The following is a 22358-nucleotide window of genomic DNA, read 5'->3' as shown; positions in this document are numbered from 1 at the left end:
TACCGAGGGTATATAAGTAATGCAACATGAAAATTTGTATTAGTGTATGAAATTTGATGAGAATATCTTGAACAGTTTCTTTAAAATTGAAATCGAAATCTAAATAGTTGAATATAGATGATAAATTCTCACCAAATTATGTATAAGTGCATAAGCTTACATAAATATATCTTAAATGGTTTCTTTAAAATTAAGCAAAATGCAAATTTAAGAGAAGTGAGGTCAAGGTCACATGAAACTTCAAGGTCAAACGTTTTTGATGCAGTTGAATAGTTCTCAAAGGTGCGTATCAGCATATTAAGTTTGATAAAAATATTTTGAATGCTTTATTTAAAACTGAGCTAAACACTAATTAAAAATAAATGAAGTTAAGGTCAAAGGAAAGGTCAAGGTCAAAAAATGCAGTTGAAAAGGTTACATCAGTATGTATTAGCATATGAAGTTTGATAAAAATATTATGGTTTCTTTAAATCTGAATCAAACACAAATTGAGAAAAGTGAGGTCAAGGTCAAAGGAAAGGTCATGGTCAAAAATATTGATGCAGTTGAATAGCTTACATCGGTATGTATCAGTATATGACGTTTGATACTAATTTTAAAAAAGTGAGGTCAACGCCAAAGGAAAGGTCAAGGTCAACAAATGTTGATGCTGTTGAATAGCTCTCATCAGTATGTATCAGCAAATGAAGTTTGATAACACTACATCGAATGGTTTCTTTAAAATTAAGCAAAATGCAAATTTAAGAAAAGTGAGGTCAAGGTCAAAGGAAATGTCAAGGTAAAAAAAATTGATGCAGTTGAATTGCTCTCATCAGTATGTATCAGCATATGAAGTTTGATAAAAATATCTTGAATGATTTCATAAAAACTTAGCTAAACACTAATTTAAGAAAAGTGATGTCAAGGTCAAAGGAAAAGTCAAGGTCAAAAAATGTTGATGCAGTTGAATAGCTTACATCAGTATGTATCAACATATGAAGTTTGATTACACTATCCTGAATGGTATCTTTAAAACTGAGCTAAACACTAATTTAAGAAAAGTGAGGTCAAGGTCTAAGCAAAGGTCAAGGTCAAAAAAATGTGCTAAACGCAAAGCGTGATGGAAGGACAGACAGAAGGAGGGAAGAGGGACATGACAAACACTATATACCCCGGCCATATTTATGGCAAGGCATAAAAACTGTACAGTGATTCACATATATCCCATATACTTTTTCTGGTAGGGATGTACATTATGTAAAAGTCTGAAATGGGTTCATATGACATATAGCAATTCCAAAAAACATGAAAAAGAATCACTGAATGGTTTTGAAGTTCATATCTCTGGTGAAAAACTGTTATATAAAATATTTACAAACCATTTCAAATCTTAAAGCAGTCATAACTTTTATTTGCGTAATAGATCAGTCTGAAAATACAAAGTGTACCGATTTAAATAATATTACACCACACTAAGCTTTGAAATAAAGTAAGTTAAATTTTACATATAATATTCTGACAAATAACATCTAAGAACAGACATATTCAAGTATTTTAGTGTAATGCCTCAATGCCCCCCCCCCCCCCCCCCCCCCAAAGACACACACACATAAAGTGAAAAATTCATTTGCACAGAGTATTATAAAGTTGTTTTTGGACCCTTTTTATTTGCCATATATTTGCCTATATGTTAACTATTTTCTGGTGCTAACTGCAAAGACAAGCTCCCATCACTATTTCTTACAGCATATATCACTCCACCTGTATTCTGGGCTGAAATGAGTTCATTTGGTAAAGAGTTCAGATAAATCACCTGTTCCCCAGCATTGTCCAAACACACTTCATCTGCAGTTTCCTCAATCTCATATTCCTTGACAGCTTCTAAAATTTCAGCCTGGGATTCTGCTTCTGTTGTGAAGTCCCTCTCTGCTGCATTTGTTGAACTTGGCTCCTCCGATTTTGTGACATCTGAGCTAGCATCTGCCAAAAGCTGTAGTAGTTTTTCCTGTGCTTCAGAGTGCTGTAATTCATAAGTACTTTCTGTTTGATACTCCTCAACAGGTTCTGTAGGTTGTTCAAGCTCTTGTTCATGTTTCAATACTGTTACCTTTGGCAAGTCTAATACAGAGTCCTTAGCTTGAACCTGCAGACTCTGAAATGCTCTAGGTTTTCGAATAGGTAAGACTTTTTTGTTGGATTTTGGATGAGGATAAGATCCTTCATGCATCTTCATTGCTGAGAGTCCTCCAGTTATTAGTTTGTTGTGAACATTCATCATATGCCTTTTCAGACTTCCATACCTTTTGACAGTGACTTGACAAATGTTACATTGAATAGATTTATCACTGGAGTGGATCAGCATGTGGTTGTTCATGTCAGTCCTGCAAGGGAAGTAACGCTGGCAGATTTCACAATACTGAAGCCTTCCATATGATTTTGCCTTTTCCACATCATCTACTGCCAGGGCATGACTTTGCGAGTGGGACTGCCAAACTTGATAGATTTTAAAAGTCTTGCCACATCCCTCCCACTCACACTCGTAGGGGCGATCATCAGAGTGCCTCACTTTCATGTGGTGTCTTAAGCTACCCATCTGCCTTGTTCGATGTCCACAAATTTCACAGACACATGGTTTTTCTTCTGTGTGCATGAACTTCTGATGCAATTTCAAGCTATCCTTGGAAGACAAATATTTCTTGCATATTTTACACTGCAATTCTGGATCATTTTCTCTTTTCTGATGTGTTTTGAGATGGAGCCTCATATTGTCTTCCCTTCTAAACTTCCTGCCACAAGTCTCGCAAATGAACTTCTTGTTGGCTTCATGAACCTCTAGCTTGTGCTTGTTAACATCAAAGTTAGTGGGAAAGCGTAATCCACATTCATTGCACATTACCGGCAGGCCCGGATTCAATAGACTGTTGTTTATTCGCTTGTGGTAACTACAATGGCTCTCATATTCTCTGATCCTCATGAAACTTTTGTTGCAGCTTGAACAGAAAAAGGGATAATCGGAACCATGAATGGTTTTCATGTGATTCATGAAAAAGTTGTTGTTATCAAAACTTAGATCACAGTCTTTCATAGGACAACTTTTCTTCCACATTGGCCTGCAATTGTTTACTGCAATATGCTGTAAACAATTTTCCTTTATGAAGTACTGTACCCTACAATTACTACACTTATAAATAAGTGGGCTCTTTTTCTTTTTAACTGTCAAAATCTCTCTTTTTCCGTCTCTTGCGTTTTCCTGCAAACCATCATGTTTTGTTTGTTTCATGTGCTTGATCAATGAAGCAATGCTCTCAAAAACATCTTGACAAGTATAGCACTTAAATTCAGATCCTGTAACAAAGTTTTCATACTTCTTGTATGTTTTCTCATCAACTCTCATCGCGATTGCCATCATATTAAAATCTACAGTTTTTTTCTTTGACTTTATGACTTTCGTTCCCTGGTCATCTTCTCCAGTACTTTGCATCTCATTTTCATCTAGATTGTGTTCTTCCTCATCCATCTGGGCTGTAGCTGAGGTTTCATCTCCATGCATCAGCAACACATGCTTTTCTAAGTTCCTTGTGTTTGTAAACTTAGCTTCACATTTCTGGCAGTCATACAGAATATCCCCCTCCTCTGATTCTGCTTTGTTAGACAAACCCCCTCTCTTTCTTCCTCGTTTTGATTTATTAGCTCCCAGTGTTCCAGCAGACACAGGATGTTTTTTACCTAAAGATACCAGAATATCTGTTTCTTCCTCCAATATTTTTGCCCACACATCTTTGTGCTGTAATCGCAGATGATCCTCTATCAGATTCTGTGTGCTAAATTTTTCCCCACACGTCTGGCAGACATGGTGACCCTTTTTCTTTTTAAGTGTCGCCTCTACTTCTTCAGATTGTTCCAGATCAGTACCCTCTTCAATATCTTCCATCCTTACATCTCCTCTCTCTGCAATATCAGACTTTGCCATTTCTGGTTTCTCTTCATTTGAATTTTGAGTTTTCCATGTTTGGGGAGATTGTTTGATGAGGGACATGAAAGAATCACTTGTGCTGAAGTCTGAATTGACACTAATCTTTCTCTTCTTCTTTTCCAGTGATACATATCCAAGTGACTCAAGTGTCTTCCGCTTAATTCTTCTCCCTTAACATTGTGAAATATGTTTTAAAAAATTAATTAGAGAGTAAACAAACAATATAAAGCTAAAAATGATGATATAAAGCAAGGAAATTTATTTAAATTAAACTACTGTAGATTTCTTTTTTTTTTGCGAGCACTCAATATCGCAAAATGCCTCTTAAAACATCATTTCATGAGAACATGCATTCATTATTGGGCCATTGGTCTACTCTAAAATTTTTACATGAATTTCAGTGATGTAATGATAAAAGCAAGTAATTTTATTTTGTACACTGTGCTTCTCATGAAAATATACGATTATAAATTATATTTAGGGATCTGCAGAAATCAAAGAGAAGTAGCTGTTCTGCAAACTTAATCAGTGAAATTTAATACACAATTAACATATCTCTTTGTAAATATTTGTATTTACCACTTCTGGAAACTTCACACTCTGTTTCTTCAGAGCTGTTATCTGTAGAAAAAGAAACAAATACTATATAGACACAATACCATCATTTTTACACCAAAAAAGTGACACTAAATTTCTATGTAAAATTTAACTTTTTTCTTGATTAGTCATATCTAAAAGGAAGCATCCTCAGGTAGTGTAGATTCAGATTTGTCCAAATCATGACTCCTAAGGGTAGGGTGGGGCCACTATGGGCGATCAAAGTTTTACATGGGAATGCACAGAAAAAAATCCTTTAAGGTTCTTCTTCTCAAGAACAACAAGGTCATAATTAGTCATATTTAAAAGGAAGCATCCTCAGGTAGTTTAGATTCAGATTTATTCAAATCATGACTCCTAGGGGTAGGGTGGGGCCACTATGGGCGATCAAAGTTTTACATACGAATGCACAGAAAAAAATCCTTTAATGTTTTCTTCGCAAGAACAGCAAGCTCATAATTAGTCATATTTAGAAGGAAGCTTCCTCTTGGAGTGTAGATTCAAATTCGTCCAAATTATGACCCCTAGGAGTAGGGTGGGACCGCTATAGGCTATCAGTTTTTCATAAGAATACATAGGAAAAAATCTTTAAAATTCTTTTTCTCAAGAACAGCAAAACGATCATTAGTTATATATATATATATATTGAAGCATCTTCATGTTGTGTAGATTCTAATTTGTTGACCCCCAGGGGTAGGATGGGCCACAATGGCCAATCAAAGTTTCACATAATAACACATAGGAAGAAAAAATTTTAAAGTCTTCTTCTTAGAACAGCAAAGCCAAAATTATTTATGTATGGCAGCATCCAATGATTCAAGTTTGTGCAAATAATGACACCTGGGGGTAGGATGGGGCAGGGGGTAGGGCATGGCCATATATTATCTTAATTTTACAAAGGAATATATTGGGAAAAAATCTGTAATGAACAGAAGGGCCACAGTTACCGAGGTGAGTGTTGTGGCCCATGGGCCTCTTTTCAAAATTTGCTTTTAAAAATACTTAACACCATTGCTCTGTATTTCTATTAATATTTTTTTTATGAAACTCACTGGTTGCTTTACTGTTCTCCTAAACATCATGGTTCTGTATTTTCTATAGCTACTATTTATTGGGACTCACCAACGGCTATATTGTTTTCGTCCTTCTCTTCTCCTGTATCTTCATCACTGACTTGTTTCTGTTCTCCAGCTTTCCGAGCAACTAAAAAGGCAGTAAAGAAAAAAAATATTGCTTAAAGGTGCTCAGACACAGATTTGAAGTTAATATTTTCTCAAATTTTCTGTATAATATCACGACTTATATATTGCAATAGCATTTCACACGAAAATATAATTAAAAGCTTATTTTATCTGGAAATTATTGGAACTACGAATTCCTGGACGCGTTTGATTAACACATCCTTGCACTTTCACAAATTTTATCTTTATCCTTAACATTTAAGAAAAGAAGTGATTTTGTTGTGTATTAATGAAAAACATTACATCTATAATCCAGAAAATTCAGAGTAGAAATGTGCGAAAGCAAACCCCTTCACTAATATCGTCAGCCCGTGCTCAGTGTTGTGTTCAGAGTTTAACAAATTGAATACACCCGTGAAACGTAAACTGTTTTTGTAAACAGGGCACAGGCTCTGTTATTGTTAATGTTTACGATTCACCGGGTGTGTTCAATTGTTAAAGTCTGCACACACCACTGAGCACTGACTGACAATACTGTGAGTGGGTTTTGCTTTCGAACATTTCTACTCTGAATTTTCTGGATTATAGTTTTAATTTTTTTCATTAATACACAACAAAATTCCACTTTTCTTAAGTATTAAGAATAAATTTAAAATTTGTGAAAGTGCAAGGATGTGTCAATCAAACGCGTTCAGAAATTTGAAGTTTCAATAACTACGAGATGAAATAAGATTTTTATTATTTTTTAGTATGAAATGCTATAGCAACATATAAGTCATGAAATTACACAGAAAATTTGAGAAAATATTAACTTCAAATCTGTGTCCAAGCACCTTTAAGGTGATTGATGATGGAATGTAGCAAATAATTTACCTCTGGTAATACATGTATCTAACTTTATGACTTCAATTCAATTTCAGTTGCAAGTCCTTTTTATAGGCAGTGTAGAACATGTCAATATGGTGTTTCTAATGACCACAAGAGGTCTATGGACCTTGAAAATCACTTGAGTATAATAAAGAAACAGAGACTTTACACATATGTGTTACATGAAACTGTGTGTCTCCATAATGCTCCATAAACATGTACTTATGTAAACATGTGTACAAATGGGGAATATCACTAGAGATTACAATTAAAAGTTAACCCGACAGTGTTTAATGCTAATTTATTATAATGGTACCTGCCATTTGTTGAATTTTTCATAGGTGAGGAAAAATAAAGAAGGAAAAATAAAGAAATTCAAATGTGTTCATTAAACAAAATAAAAATCTTCATCAAAAAACACTAATCTGTATAGTTTAAAGGTACAAATTTTAAAATAATTTGTAGCTTGTTTCAAGTATGTTCTCTATGAAGAAAGAAAAAAAATCACTTTGTTCTACCTGTAATATAAAAAATACTCCTGAATATAAATATCCTCTCTACCATTATTTATTTTATTCTCCTCATTTTTGTACAAAAAGAAAGTCAATTGCTGCAAAATTCAAAATGAAATAATTCGATGACAATTCAATACCATCGTAATGTGTCAGAACAGTAATTGAATATAATTATATAATTTCCAGCAAAGGCATAATTTCACAACTTTAATTTCACAGAAATATAAGAGCATTTGTTTATTTTGACAAAGAGTCAAAGACATTGCATGTATGCCTTTAAATAAATGATAAGCAATACAATATTATTTATAGGGGCAGTGGGATTTCATAATTATTGTTTAATGTATTAGTTTCTCTGCTACATGTAAAGAAGAATAAGATTTTGATAACTTGTTTAATATTTTATGACCTTTGGGGTTATTTTTCCAGCTAATGCTACAGGAGAAGATGCGAAATTTGCTCAAAGATTTAAGGTCACTGCAAAAATACATACATGTGATATGTACCGGCGGTACGCAGAATGTACAGTTTTTATAGCCCATTTGCCGTGTACCGGCGGGACACCAAAATTCCTGGAATATGAAAATTTGTACAGTATTTTGAATTTCTCACTAAATGTCGCCATTTTCCTCTCATTCTCGCTCACGAGACACTGGAAACGTCACCTGTGTTTGACACTTGACCTTCTGATAATTGTGTAGTGTACACAAACCATCGCGTGTGAAGGTGTGAACCGCCAATTGGGATAATTATCGTGCTATAAATCCGTATCAAGATACCCCTTTAGGTAGCTTTATTTTTAAAGGGATTACGATACTTAATTATAACTGTTAATGTTTCGTAACTTGATTGAAAAAAATTAAACCAACTTCTAAAGTTGATATACATGACTTAATCATGTTAATATACGTGAATCTGACCCAGGATCTTTGTAGGTATAAAATATACGATGCTTATTACCATGATTACGCTGAAATAAAGGATATAGTTTTAAGTTTTTATGTGCTGAAATTTATGTATGATTGTATTTGCTGCTGTTATTTAGCGTTGCTGATGTATATATCAGTAATATGAACACGATGTAAATTGGAGACATTGACTCTCACATTAATACTATATAAAGCTGGCAAACAAACTATCATCTAAACTAGCTTAATTTATAGTCGATTCATAAGAACATTTTGATTATAAAACACAATGTATGACATTTTAAAGCATTCAAATCTCCATTACATCTTTTAAAATAAGCCATTTGCAACAATATATATTTGTTGGTTTAGAAATAAGGTGCCTTATCAGAAGAATTTATACCGTTTTTTGTACCGTTTTTTGATAGGCAGTGTACAGTTTTTTCACCCAAATTCCAGTTTTTTCATGGCTCCTGTACATTTTTGTGGTCTTTGACTTATCACATGTATGAAAACATATAGGATGAAAATGAATTGCAAAGGTGATTTAATAGACATGTAACAGATATGACTGTGGTAACACTTAATAGCCCCTCTTTCTTTAATCACAACCTACAGAAAATTTTGCTTGTAACATCCAAATACTGGTTTGATTGAATCTACAGGAATTGTGCTTGTTGCTGCTCATTATTACCTTTGAGTGGCCTGCCTCTCTTTCTTTTGGGTTTAAGGACAACAGGAGACTCAGGCATTGTGTTGTTGACATCCATCTGAGAAATGCTATCATCCAGATTTAGGCTGACAGGTTGTACTTCACTGTCCAACTCAGGCAATACTGAAGACATACTCTGGTCTATACTAGTTTCCATCAAATCACCTGGGGTACAAAGAATGTATAATTCTATTGCATTTACTAGATTCATTCTGTATTTTAAGATTAATGTCAGAGATTGACATCTACATAATCCTCATTGTCTTCTAAATACCACTAAATGATAACAATTTTTATACTTTATTTGTACAATAATGTAAGTGCCTTTTGTTGGTAATTATATGTTTTGACAATTTGTAATATTATGTTTAATACCAGTTAAGATTAAAAGATAAATCAATATCTAGTAAAGAAATGCAGAAAAAGTGATTACCAAAACAGAACTTGTGAAACCGCATTGCCAAATCCTGATCTTGTGATAGAAAGCCCTTTCCCTTGCTAGATCCTATGACATGAATTGTAGTCCTGTTTGCAGTGATCAACATACTTTCCTCTCCATATTCAATTAATTTTACCAGCTGAAAAAAAATAATACACTCTTAATTCCAATAATCAACACAAATTACTTTCAATCTGATTAGATTTTTTTTTTAAATTTAAAAAATTGTCTGTCTGCAGAACCTGGCTCACAATTTTAAAGATATACATGCAGATATTTTATTTCTACAAATATGTGTATTATGAGATCACATATTGGTCCAGAAAAAGTCAATTTTACACTGCAGCGTTTCAAACTAATGAAATGGTAGCAGGCGTGGATCCAGGAATTGAAGTTGGGGGGGGGGGGTTCGCAAAAAGTAGGCAGGGGGTCTGGGGGTTGCCTTGAGGCCCCTAGTGGGTCCACGGCAAAGCCCTGGTGGGAGCCCAGGGGATGAAGCCCCCAGAAGCTCCTGGATTCTGAAGCTTTTGTACGGTAAAAATGAGGTCTACCAAGTTGACATTTTTACATTTTTTCGACGAAACTATGATTTACGCTATCTTTGACAGTTTAAGGGGGGGGCACGCACTGGGCGCACCCCCCCCTTAAATCTGCCACTGGGTAGGATTGGCAATTCAGGCGCATATAGTCATAAAATGTCCGTATCATTCTAAAATAAGATTTTCTATTAGAAAATCTAATTTTTTTAGAATGATATTGACATAGATTTCTAACATATTAAATTTTCAACTAAAACTCTCGTAACACTAGCATGAAAATGCTGAACAAATTATAACAAGTTTTATGCTTTTAAATAACATATGAGTTGTGATAAAAGGAAGCAGTTTACAAACAGAGGAATTTTTAGATGATCTAAATTTTAGACTGTGTGGTATGCAAAAAGGGTGCTACTGGCAAAGGTAGGCACTGATCTGATGCACATTCCTACACCAATCATATCTGAGGTTCCCACCTGAAGGGTGGTTTGTATGGAGCACAGTGAAAAGAGAGCAGGAAAGAGAATATGTACCAAGTAAGACAATTGAAATATATAACTTTCATAAACATCTTCACAGTAAACACTGAGTTTCTTTTTCTTTGCTTTTTATACGCCCGTCTTAAGACGGGACGTATTATGTTATAGCGTTCATGTCCGTCCGTCCGTCTGTTAGCTTTTTCGTGTCCGGCTCATAACTTTAATACTATTAGGCCTAGAGTTATCAAATTTTGTCAGCTGATGCATGTGTCGCGCATTAAAAGTAGGTCGCTCTGACCTTTAATTAAGTTGCTATGGCCAAATATGGAAAAATCCTGTCCGGCTCATAACTAGAAAACTATTAGACTTGGAATCATCAAACTTGGCCAATTTATGCATCTTAGGTAGAAGGTGTGTCACGACCTATTCCAAGGTCACTGTGACCTTTAATTTAAGTGAAATTTTTAAAAAAAAAAAATGTCTTTTTACTATTAAATTACACAATCCCAAAAAATGTAAGAGTTGCAGTATCCATATTAAAAAAATGTTAAATCGAGAAAATACTTATTTTTTTCATTATATACTTTACAGCGATCTATAACAAATGTAATGTTATTAGAGAAATTCCACCTCTCCCATGGGTTTAATTATCAAGCACTGGTCAAGTAGAATTTTGATAACAGAAAATTGCATGTCAAATTAGAGAGAAATTAATGAGTTTAGTGTGAGGAGCAACTGGTAGAGCATCTCTGATCAAGCAGGTGTTATCTATATCTCTTGGGACTGGGCAAATGTTGGATTAAATACATGTAGTTCTTGTTCACAGGCTAGCCTAACTTTTAAAATGAATTTGGTGAAAAGTAATTAAAACTAATTTTTTGATATTGCATAATAATAAAATTTGTTGATATTTTATAATAAACTAATTAATTAAAACTAATTATACTGGGGGGGGGGGGGGTTAATATTGAAATCAGTATGCCCATTGTCCATATGATTGCAGCTTAAAACCATGCAGCTAGTCTGACATTAAATCTAAATCAAAGGCCTGAAGGGCTGCGAGTTGACTCGCTCGAGTAAATTGAGCTTTTTCATACAACTGGACACCATACCTTATATTCAGTTTATTTTGCATCTTAAGAGATTGAATATCAGGTCTCCATGTTCGGTTAAAAATTAAGGGCTTCATTGCTATCTCACATGAGATTTTGCTATTTTTTTAAAGTCTGGGTTAAATTGATAATACACATATAAGATACATATTGTGACAAAAATTTCAACATTTTGAATAGAGATCTGAATACATCTGCTTAAATTTGAAAGGGCCTCAATTTACCCCACACCTGCAAAAGTAAAGAAATTAGGGTTTATCTCCCACCTTCTGAAGTCAACTGAATTCTTAGAAAGACTTCACTTCAGTATTTTTTAATTATAATTATCATCAAGTTGACTAGATCTCAGTGTTCCAGTAAGAAACAAAAAACTACAATAAATAAAGTGGAAAAAAGGGGGGGTCATGTTAAAATAGGGAGAAAAAGTAACAGTGAAAGAATTTTAACATATAAACATAGCTACAATCACTGAGAAACAACCTCTAGTAATGGAAAACAAAAATTAGATATCTATGAGTAATTCTTTTTAAGATCTGCCTAACTATATTTCTAATATTTGAAAATCAATAAAAAAAAACCACATATATAAAATTAAAAGCTGTTGACTTTAGTTACATAACGGAATAAGGCACATGTACAAGTATATTTATAAACCAAGACCCAAGTACCTGTAAATAAGATCGCCATGTTTACGTCAGAAATCTTTTCATTATTTGCCTATCTATCCCATATTATTGTGAAAAGCAGCACTGCAAACCTGGATTCTAATAATGAATTTAAGCAGACTAGCTGCAGTGGTCTGTCTTATTGTCTGACGTCATGGCGTCAGACAGTACTAGATTTAGCCAAGGCTTGCTGGTCAAGTCGTTCAACAGAATTTGTGTGATAACTTGATCTTGAAAACTTCATACTATCTTAAATATCAATTGGAGAGCATGAGGAGTGAAGGAAACATGCTGAACACCCAAACAAGCCAGAGCACTGGACCTGATGTCATTATTATCACATTATACAGGTTACATAACATTTGGCCATTCTCGAATGCATCATTCATGTCCAGCAAAACAGAAGGAATAAAGCTGGTCAGGTCGAACACTTGTCCATTATCTTTATCAGATGAACTAATGGCTGTTTATTTTCAATGCATACCAAGTCTCTCTACCTTTAGAATTTTTATAAATCAACACATATTCATAACTTGCAGACGTTAGATTTATTCATAGTTAAAAAAAATATATCAAAGGGAAGGATACTCCGATGTTGAATATTCTTTTGCTTAAATGCAAAGATGTTAGCTCATTTGTAACATGTTTATTCAAAAAAAAATCTATAGTTAACAAAATTGTTCACCAATTGATGTTTAGATTTTTATGTGTTGTAACTTTTTCTTTCAAAGCCACTGGTTATATCTTTGTATCCATGAACAGGCCCGTTAAAAGAAATTTCAGAAATTTTCAGTTTAGGGTGGACACTATCAAGAAAAAAAAATCTTATAGAACATAAAAAAAGTTATCAGAAATTAATATTTACATAATTTAGGGGACACAAGCATAAAATAGCTATGTATAATCGACAAAATTATTGTGGGGCAGTCCCCCCCCCCTCCTCCCGGTTCCTACGTATATTAAAAAAACAAAATTACAAGTAATATAGTGTACATAGAAGCCACTGAATTGAACTTTTTTTGTTTCTTTGCAAAAGAATTCATTTCATGACTCAGAGTCATGTTGCTTACACATGCAGGATTTAACTTTTCTTGATTCTTCACATAAAAATAAATTTGCTCAAGTCAGACAAGCTTTTTAGGAAAGCTAATACTTGTGGAGTAATTAGGTTAAAGATTCCCACTGCAAACCTGGATTCTAAAAATAGATTTTTCAAGCACACTAGCTGCAGCTAATGAGAGCAGCAGGTGTTTGTGTTAGGGAGTATTCTAGGTCAATTTTAAATAAACTTTAGATGGGAAGATTAGATCCGCCTAACATGCTTGACCATATATTCATACGCAGTAATTGTACATCATACAGATATTTAATCAAAATTTTCTTTGAAAGCATGAAGACATAAATAATGTTACAGTATGAAATTTTATACAGTTTTTACCTCCTAAGTTTATACAATCACTCAAACAAAAGCATTTTTTGCTAGAACTATCATATTTGGTGTATGAATCACCTTGATGAATGAGTGATAATTTTTACAGCTCTGAAACAGCTATGATGCCAGGGAGTAGCTCGCTACGTGAGCCGACTCAAAAAATCAAGTATTTACAAAAAATGTTTTAATTATGGTAGATAGCCACTACAAATCTAAGAATCATGCGGGAACCTTATTAATAATGTTGCTTCAAGATGACACAAGTTATTTTTTTGGGGTTTTTTTTCAGAAATCTTTGTAACAAATTTTAAAAAAATCTTTGTTTTCAAATTTAACTTCAGGATGACATAAAATATGCATTTTTATTGCACTACAAAGCAAATAGTGCAGATCCATTCATCCCTTGGGAGTAATGAGTGGATATGCATCCAGTTAAAGATTAATTAATGAGTTCAATGTAGAAAGGCTAGCTGTCTCAATCATTTCTGTAAGAGCATCTCTGATCAAGCAGCTCTTATCTGTATCCTTTGGGCATTAGACAGAAGAACTGCTGGTCAGTTTATAGCATTTGTCATTTGACTGCCAGCCTTTTTATTTTCAAAATTAATTTGGTATAGTTTAAGTGGTTAAGACTAAATTGATATTGCTTAATATGATATTTTTATATTTTTTGAAAATATCAACTAGAGCATCATGTCTCACAAATATGAAAGATGTGTGGAGGGGGGTGGGGTGGGGGGTGGCTGCAGATGGGCATTTGTCAAGCTCTAACACAACCAGCTGAGGATCTATTATGTAATATTTGTTAAAATCAATGCGTACACCACAGGAGATGTATAAACAAATATTATAAGGAATGGAAAAATCATGGAAGTCCTTGTACCGGTATCAAGGTTGACATGACTTTCTTGCACTCTAAACTGTTTTTGATAATTGAACAACATTTGACGGGCGTATCATGCTGTGGCGGGGCACTTTATTTTCTAAGATGTACAATATTCATTTGTATTAATAATATTCTAATAAAATAAGAAAATATGTTTTGGGATTCATTACAATGAAAGGACTTAATTAAAACAAAACTCCTTTGAAGGTTAAGATTAATCCAATCTACCTGTATCCGTGTACTTTTAAAATTTGAAAAATTTTACTTGGCTAGCAGGAGAAGTGTGCTTGTTAGATCTAGTTAATGGTTTTTTGCCTAACCTAAGTTCCTTAACATTTTAATTTCAGCAAGCCTTGTGTCTAAAGAAAATTAAAAAAGATAATTAGCCCCTTCACGGTTACTGCCGTACTACTCTTTTGCAGGGCAAATTAACAAGGTTTGACAAAGTTTTTGTTGACAGATAATGAAATGACGTATATTTAACAATTACTTTTACGTCATATTTCACCAAACTATGTCATTTTGCCCTGCAAAAGAGTAGGAGTGAAACAGTTCACCGCGGTATCGATTCACCGCGGTATTTTTTTTCCGGTTTGATACACGGTGCAAAATCTCTAATTTTCGGTTCGGTCCATTTTTCAGTCGAGATCGTTATTCAGTCAGGTTTGGCATAAGGTAAAACACGTTACTCAGTATAAGTAAGTATAGAAAACGTATATTTTTGAGGACTGATAGTTTGTAAAATAATTTTTGACAGTCAAATAATTCTAATCTATTTCTTCTAGTCAATTTGCAAATAAAATTCGTAAATTAAATGACTAGATTACGTAAAAAAAAAAAAGCATAAAACAACGTAGAATTTGTTTCCTTCTGTCAAAATGTATCGTACCGAAAATAACCATACCGAGACAAAATTATACAATAGGTATCGAACCGTGAAGGAGGTGTATCGTTTCACCCCTACAAAAGAGCAGTACCGCAGTTACCGTGAAAAGGTCTATAAGAAGCACAAGTTAGAGGAAAAACAAGCTACTAATTTGCACAAGTTATGGAACCCATATGTATTCTTATTCATCTCACCAATGCATCAATATCATGCATCACAGAATCTTTCAGGAGTGTTTCCTCAAGTTCACCTTCTCCGTTTCTGGTCTGCTCCATGTTGTAAATATATATAAAGCCACTTGCACCTACAAAGAGAACATGATCGATTATTTTGTTTTTATGTAAAAGATGATGGTAACTTAAACAATGATCAAGCTCATAAATTCAGTAAAGAAATATGAATCTTGAATAGAAAAAATATCATGGGCCCCCTAAAAACATCACAGGTGGGATCAGTTGCTTGGACAGAGTGAGCATCCCCTGTTAACCAGTCACACCTGCCGTAAGCCCTCTGTATAGACGAATTTCACATTCTCCCGTTATCTCCCGTTGTCAGCGTAATGCTCAATTTTTTCACTATAACCTTTGTAACTTACCTGTAAATATTTTCAACCTTAAAATTTTGATTCTTTCCTGTATAACCATAGTATGGGACAACATAAAAAAACATAACAAACATATTCATAGTACAGATTTCATTTGTAAGACACTGTCCAGTGAAGTTGGTAATTTTATAGAGGGAAAACAGTGTCTTACGTCGGTTGACCCCAGATTGATCCCACAAAGGGAAATAACTTTTGTAAATGTGAAAGTCATCTATTGATCTAGGAAAATGGAGTAATTCAGTGAAAATTAGATAAAAATTAAAAAAGGCTTAACAATTGGTGTACAAAAATCAGAATGAAATAAGACAATAAGGAGTATAGTTTGTACAATATCTTGTGAATAACTGATACATGTTCCATCATATTTTTTTTTTTACTTCTTGAATTTGATTTAGTCAGGGACCTGATTTAGTTTTTCCATGTTCCTTGTTTTACCCAATCCTAACTAATTTTATCCTACCCTTCAAAATGCACGAACTGACACAGTGGATAAAGTAGGTTCCCAACAACACACATGTTAATGTATATTGTGTAGCATACAATAGTGAATACCACACTGTACATTATACCCGAATTCATTAAGGAAATATTTAAATAGACAAAAATACAACAGAAATTTAATACCGTAGCAATTTTCTTTGAATACTCTTATTCCTATTAGTAGATGTTTTGGTCCGCCATGACGCCAACGTATTTTGATGACGCGACTTGGCACATCAAGAATATATGTCAAGATATGCTTAATTAAATAAATATAATGTAATTTTTCATAATCAGTAACGTTTAATAGCTTAAATAAGTCAACTTTCTTGTTTTAAACAAAATAAATGCTGACCTTCCCTATAAGAATTCTGCAGAAAAACCTCCTATTTTTACCTATACCGGAAGTGATATTCTTCCTCTTTATTAAGTTGTACGTGAATTGGAATCCCCCCGCTCCCCTCTAAGTACCGGGTCAAGGGGATATAGGTATATAGGTGTGGGATCCTCTTGGAACTTTCAAATTTATCAAATAAAATCATTTGTGACTCATCTTTTTGAATTTAACTTCGTAAAATGAGGAGGAGTGAGTAGGTACCGTAGGCAAGGGGGAGGGGGGATATAATATACTTCAGAAAGCAAGTAAAGCTTAAAATTAATTCTTCGTGGATGTGTCCCCTTAATAATTATGTCTAATGACTTTTTTTTTTTTTGCTTGTGAGGATTTTTTTTTTTGGCTTCTGGATCCCACCCCCTTCTTAAACTGAAATTGCTTCCTACGGAATTGTTTTGTATGTTTCATACCTGCATGCGCTTTGGAATTATGTACACCTTTGATCAGAAAAAAAAATCCATTCAAATCAGAAGTCCAGAAATTGTTGGTTTTTTTTTTTGTTTGAAACATGCTTAATTCTGACAATTTCTTTTCATATTTATCAAAAATATATCAAATATTAAGTATATAGTATACTTAGCAATCATTATCCTCCTTTTGCAAAGGAATACTTGAGTACTGAAGTATTGTATTTCCGAGAGAGAAAAATAGAATAGTGAAATCAAATGATTTGAATGATAACATTATAATGACCACGTCTCTAAAATTCCATCTTGTGTGTATATCGTAATCATGTTTTGATACATTAACATATCAGTGGCGTATATATATTTCCATATAGGCAAAAAGGCTGTAGCCTACACCTCATTTCTCAGGAAAGATAATTTGGTTGAATAAAGGGGCGGGGAATTAATAATAAATCATACCTATTAATTTTATTTTGTTGCAAATGCTAAAAAAGCATTCTTAGCAATCCGCACTTTTATACCTATCCGATTATGTTTACAGTTTTGCTTTTATATTTAAGGACAAAACTATTCCCATCGCTGGAATTTTTAGCGTAAACTGACCCAAACCAGGTTATAAATACTCGAGTAATTTGGCCAAGAATTAGAGTCATTCCTAAAATAATTAACACAAAAGTGACCGAATTCTCATTATCAATACACGAACACTACTGTCTTAGACAGCCTCCTCGGTGTTTGGGTCACCACAACTGAGAGAATTGTTTTGCCCCTCAATGTATATAGCCAGGGCATTATGGTGTTTTACATGTGCAGGGTTCTCTATATATATATCATTTCAAATTTAACTGCGGCGCAAGACTTACGCGGAGTGAAAATATTCGCGGTCAGTTCTCGACCGAATTCGCGAAGAAACCATTTAATGCAACGAAAAACACGTTCACAACTCTTCTGAATCACTCAAATAGTATCTAAAGATAATTGGGGAAATTTGAAAATATATAAATTGATTTGTAATAAAACCAATTACTTGGTATATCAAATAAATCTGGTGGTGTAAAACAAAAATTAGACTGTTTTCAATATAGTGTGTGAAAACACTATATACATGTATTTATAGTGAAAACACTATAAGCCCCCTCCCCCTTTCAACAAACCTACACATGTACTTATAAATAAACAAATAATTGATAATAAAATCTGAAAAAGTACCCGTATTAAAAAGTTTAAATTGTTTAACTCTGATTTTTTAATTACTTAAACATCAGTATAGAATATCCTAAAATACTGTTTTGATGGATATATCGTTAAAATCCAGTGGCGTATATTCCTTTCTGCTAATGTGTAGGTTAGTGTGAAGTCACAGATTTAACCTGAGGTGCAAATGTGGTAGGCAAGGAGATCCCTCTCGATAGGTATGGGGGGTTCAAAGGGAGGATTTTTGCAAACCCAGACATCTACAATATTAATTTGACCAGTAAAAATAATATTGTAGACATATTCTCAGTTCATATCGTGATATGAAGACCACTTAACAAAACTGAGAACTCTTTCCTTATCCTTATACTCTGCTCAGATAATATAGGGAACTTCCTTACTGTCTAATCAAAATTCGAACAATACGTTTAATTTCGTACTAACCAAATATATTTCAAGTTATCAATTTCATTTCCTGCACTTTTTGCTTTCGATGAAATTTTCTGATACAAACTTAATATTAATAACACTTAAACTTTGGCTTAAAAAATTCCAGCTATGGGAATAGTTTTGTCCTTAAATATAAAAGCAAAACTGTAAACATAATCGGATAGGTATAAAAGTGCGGATTGCTAAGAATGCTTTTTTAGCATTTGCAACAAAATAAAATTAATAGGTATGATTTATTATTAATTCCCCGCCCCTTTATTCAACCAAATTATCTTTCCTGAGAAATGAGGTGTAGGCTACAGCCTTTTTGCCTATATGGAAATATATATACGCCACTGATATGTTAATGTATCAAAACATGATTACGATATACACACAAGATGGAATTTTAGAGACGTGGTCATTATAATGTTATCATTCAAATCATTTGATTTCACTATTCTATTTTTCTCTCTCGGAAATACAATACTTCAGTACTCAAGTATTCCTTTGCAAAAGGAGGATAATGATTGCTAAGTATACTATATACTTAATATTTGATATATTTTTGATAAATATGAAAAGAAATTGTCAGAATTAAGCATGTTTCAAACAAAAAAAAAAACCAACAATTTCTGGACTTCTGATTTGAATGGATTTTTTTTTCTGATCAAAGGTGTACATAATTCCAAAGCGCATGCAGGTATGAAACATACAAAACAATTCCGTAGGAAGCAATTTCAGTTTAAGATTCAGCTGGTTGTCAGGGGGGGGTGTCCCCATACCAAACCAGGTTATACAGAAATAATTTGTGTTCCTTTTTGGATATTAACCAATCAGAGGCTAGAATAGAAACAAAATTAAATTATAATCACGTAACTAAATACTGTTTTCTCTCAAAGTTAACCCAGGAAACAGGGCCTCAAAGATTCAAATTTGATCTTGCAGAATCTAAAAGAAAAACAAGAAGCCCATGGACTACAACACTCACCTGAGTTACTTCAGCACTGCTGTTCCTTAGATTTTTATATTCCCACGAAAAATATTGTGACCCCATACCATGGCCCTACCCTAACTATAAAGGGTCTCTGAATCCACATATCATAGGGATGATTTGATATCAATATGATTAACAGTGCCCTGCAGTTATGGAGAAAATAATTCTTTTCCTATTAAAACATGCATTATGTAAAATTTGATCCTGATTTTAGCCCTTCCAACCTGTGGTCCATAATTTTGAAAAAAAAATTAGATAACTGGGAATGTTTGCAAATTAATGGTCCTTATTGTATTTCTTAAGAAGATTTTTAAAAAAGCTTACATAGTTCCATGCGAAACCTTTGATCCCTATAGTGGCCCAACCCTAACCCCCCCCCCCCCCCCCCCAGGTGCCATGAGTTGAACAGTTGAGAATTTACTCTACTTTTGGAAGGTATCTCATAAGTTTCACCATTTCTCATCCAGTTGTTCTGTTGAAAAAAAGGGATTTTTAAGGATTTCTCTAATTATTTCAATGTAAAAATTTGATCTTTTATTGTGCCTATCTGTCTGTCTATTTGTCTGTTTATCTGTTTGTCAGCAAAAACTTTAACATTGCTCATAACTTTTGATTGATTGGAGCTATAGCTTTCATATTTCACATGTGTATTCCTTGTACATCAACATCAACATAACAAGACCTTTCTTTGGGTACCATCATATTTGACCTTTTGACCTTGGAGTTTGACCCAGTTTTACAAAATTTTACTCAACTTTAACCTTGACCATAACTTTTGAATAGTTGGTGCTAGGGCTTTTATACTTCTCATGTGTAATCCTTGTGATAAGACCTTCCTTTGGATACCAAACAACTTTGACCCTTTGACCTTGAAGTTTGACCTACTTTTGAAAAACTTTAATCTTGGCCATAACTTTTAAATGGTTGGTGCTAGGGATTTCATACTTCACATATGTAATTCTTGTGACAAGATCTTCCTTTGGATACCAACCACTTTGACCTTGAGGTTTGACCTGCTTCTGGAAAACTTTAACCTTGACCATATCTTTTGAACAGTTGGTGCTACAGCTTTCATACTTCACATATGTAATCCATGTGGCAAGACCTTCCTTTGGATTCCAAGAACTTTGACCCTTTGACCTTGACCTAGGAGTTTGACCTACTTTTCAAAAACTTTAAACTTGGCCATAACTTTTGAACAGTTGGTGCTAGGGCTTTCATACTTCACATGTGTAATCCTTGTGACAAGTCCTTCCTTTTGATACCAACAACATTGACCCTTTGACCTTGACCTTGGAGTTTGACCTAATTTTGAAAAACTTTAACCTTTTCCATATCTTTTAAATGGTTGCTGCTAGGACTTTCATATTTCACAGGTATATTCCTTGGGACAAGACCTTCCTTTGGGTACCAATATATTTGATTTGCATTTGAGAAAGTTTAACCTTCACTATAAGTTGCCATATGGGGGCATCAGTGTTTCACAAACACATTTTATTCTTATATATATTTAAATTTAAAACTTTCATCTCCTATTGTGGCCCCATCTTACCCCCGAGGGTCATGATTTGAATTATAATTTAGAGTCTACATTTCAGGAAGCTTCCACATAATTTAATTCACCTTTTCTGGCCCAGTGGTCCTTGAGAAGATTATTTTAAATTCATAGATGTTTCTTATATATTTTAAAGTATAACTTTCATCCCATGTTGTGGTCCCATCTTTGTCCCGGGCTTATGATTTTGACTTTCTATAAACTACACTACATCAAAATGCTCCTGCATAAGTTTCAACATTTCTGGACAAGTGGTTCTTAACATGAAAGTTTCTTAATGACTCCATCCTATTTTTACCTTGTCTTGACTACCTTGCCTTGGAAAGGGGGGGTGGCTTTATTTGAAATTTTTTTCTAGAATCACCTTTACCTATGGATGCTTTGTGCCAACTTTGGTTAAAATTAAAACAAAGTGGTTCTTAAGAAGAAGTAAAAAAAATTGAAAAGTTAATTGACTGATGGACAGATGGAGGCCTGACAACAGGTGATCAGAAAAGCTCACTTGAGCTTTCAGCTCCAGTGAGTTTAGAATCCACAAGTTTTCTGACTCCTTTGAAAAACAAACATAGGTAATCAAAGATTACGAAGCTCACCTCGACGAATGTTATCTATAAGTAAGGCAAATTTCACATCATGTTTTTTTTTCTAGTTAGTGTACATGCAAAGATCAATATCCATGCAAGTTTGAATTAAGTAGGACTTATAGTTACTTGGAAATAGACCTGCTCAAAAACTTTTAACTTGTTTACTGATCAAGAAAATTTTGGTCAGTTCCAAAATCTAAAGCAAGTCTGGAAGTTTTCATTTTAAGACGCACCATTTATACAAGTTTAATTATAACAGGCCATAATATTATATAGCTACTCAAAAAAAATTACCCTGGTCACTCATCTGGAAAATGTAGGTCAAATTCGGAATTCAAAGCAAGTCTGGAAGTATCCATCCCTAGATACATCATCCATGCTAATTTGGTTAAATATGACTATAATTCACTCATGTGGAAAATCTAGGTCAAATCCAGTATCCGAAGCAGGTGGGCTAGTGTACATCCCTAGATGCATCATCCATGAAAGTTTGGTCCAGGTAGATCTTATAGTTACTTGGGAATGGACCTGCTCCAAAATCTTAACC

General features: G+C 33.8%; 1 protein-coding gene across 1 annotated transcript; it reads right to left on the bottom strand.

The window, feature by feature from the left end:
* Window positions 1–1576: 1576 nt before the first annotated feature.
* On the bottom strand, window positions 1577–16457 carry LOC133197372 (zinc finger protein 184-like). The gene is made up of 7 exons (XM_061333369.1): window positions 16396–16457; window positions 15362–15471; window positions 9166–9310; window positions 8715–8897; window positions 5672–5752; window positions 4532–4573; window positions 1577–4122 (listed from the first exon to the last, which is right to left on the bottom strand). Exons 2-7 carry the CDS (start codon window positions 15440–15442, stop codon window positions 1670–1672), a joined length of 2985 nt encoding a protein of 994 aa, XP_061189353.1. The 5' UTR covers window positions 15443–15471; window positions 16396–16457; the 3' UTR covers window positions 1577–1669.
* Window positions 16458–22358: the final 5901 nt, after the last annotated feature.

The sequence above is a fragment of the Saccostrea echinata genome, unplaced genomic scaffold (genome assembly GCF_033153115.1).
Source record: "Saccostrea echinata isolate AGI-Se365-2 ecotype Australia unplaced genomic scaffold, CSIRO_AGI_Sech_v1 ptg000030l, whole genome shotgun sequence".
Taxonomy (NCBI): domain Eukaryota; kingdom Metazoa; phylum Mollusca; class Bivalvia; order Ostreida; family Ostreidae; genus Saccostrea; species Saccostrea echinata.
Note: the sequence above shows the minus strand (reverse complement) of the source record. Positions and strands in the feature narration are given on the sequence as shown.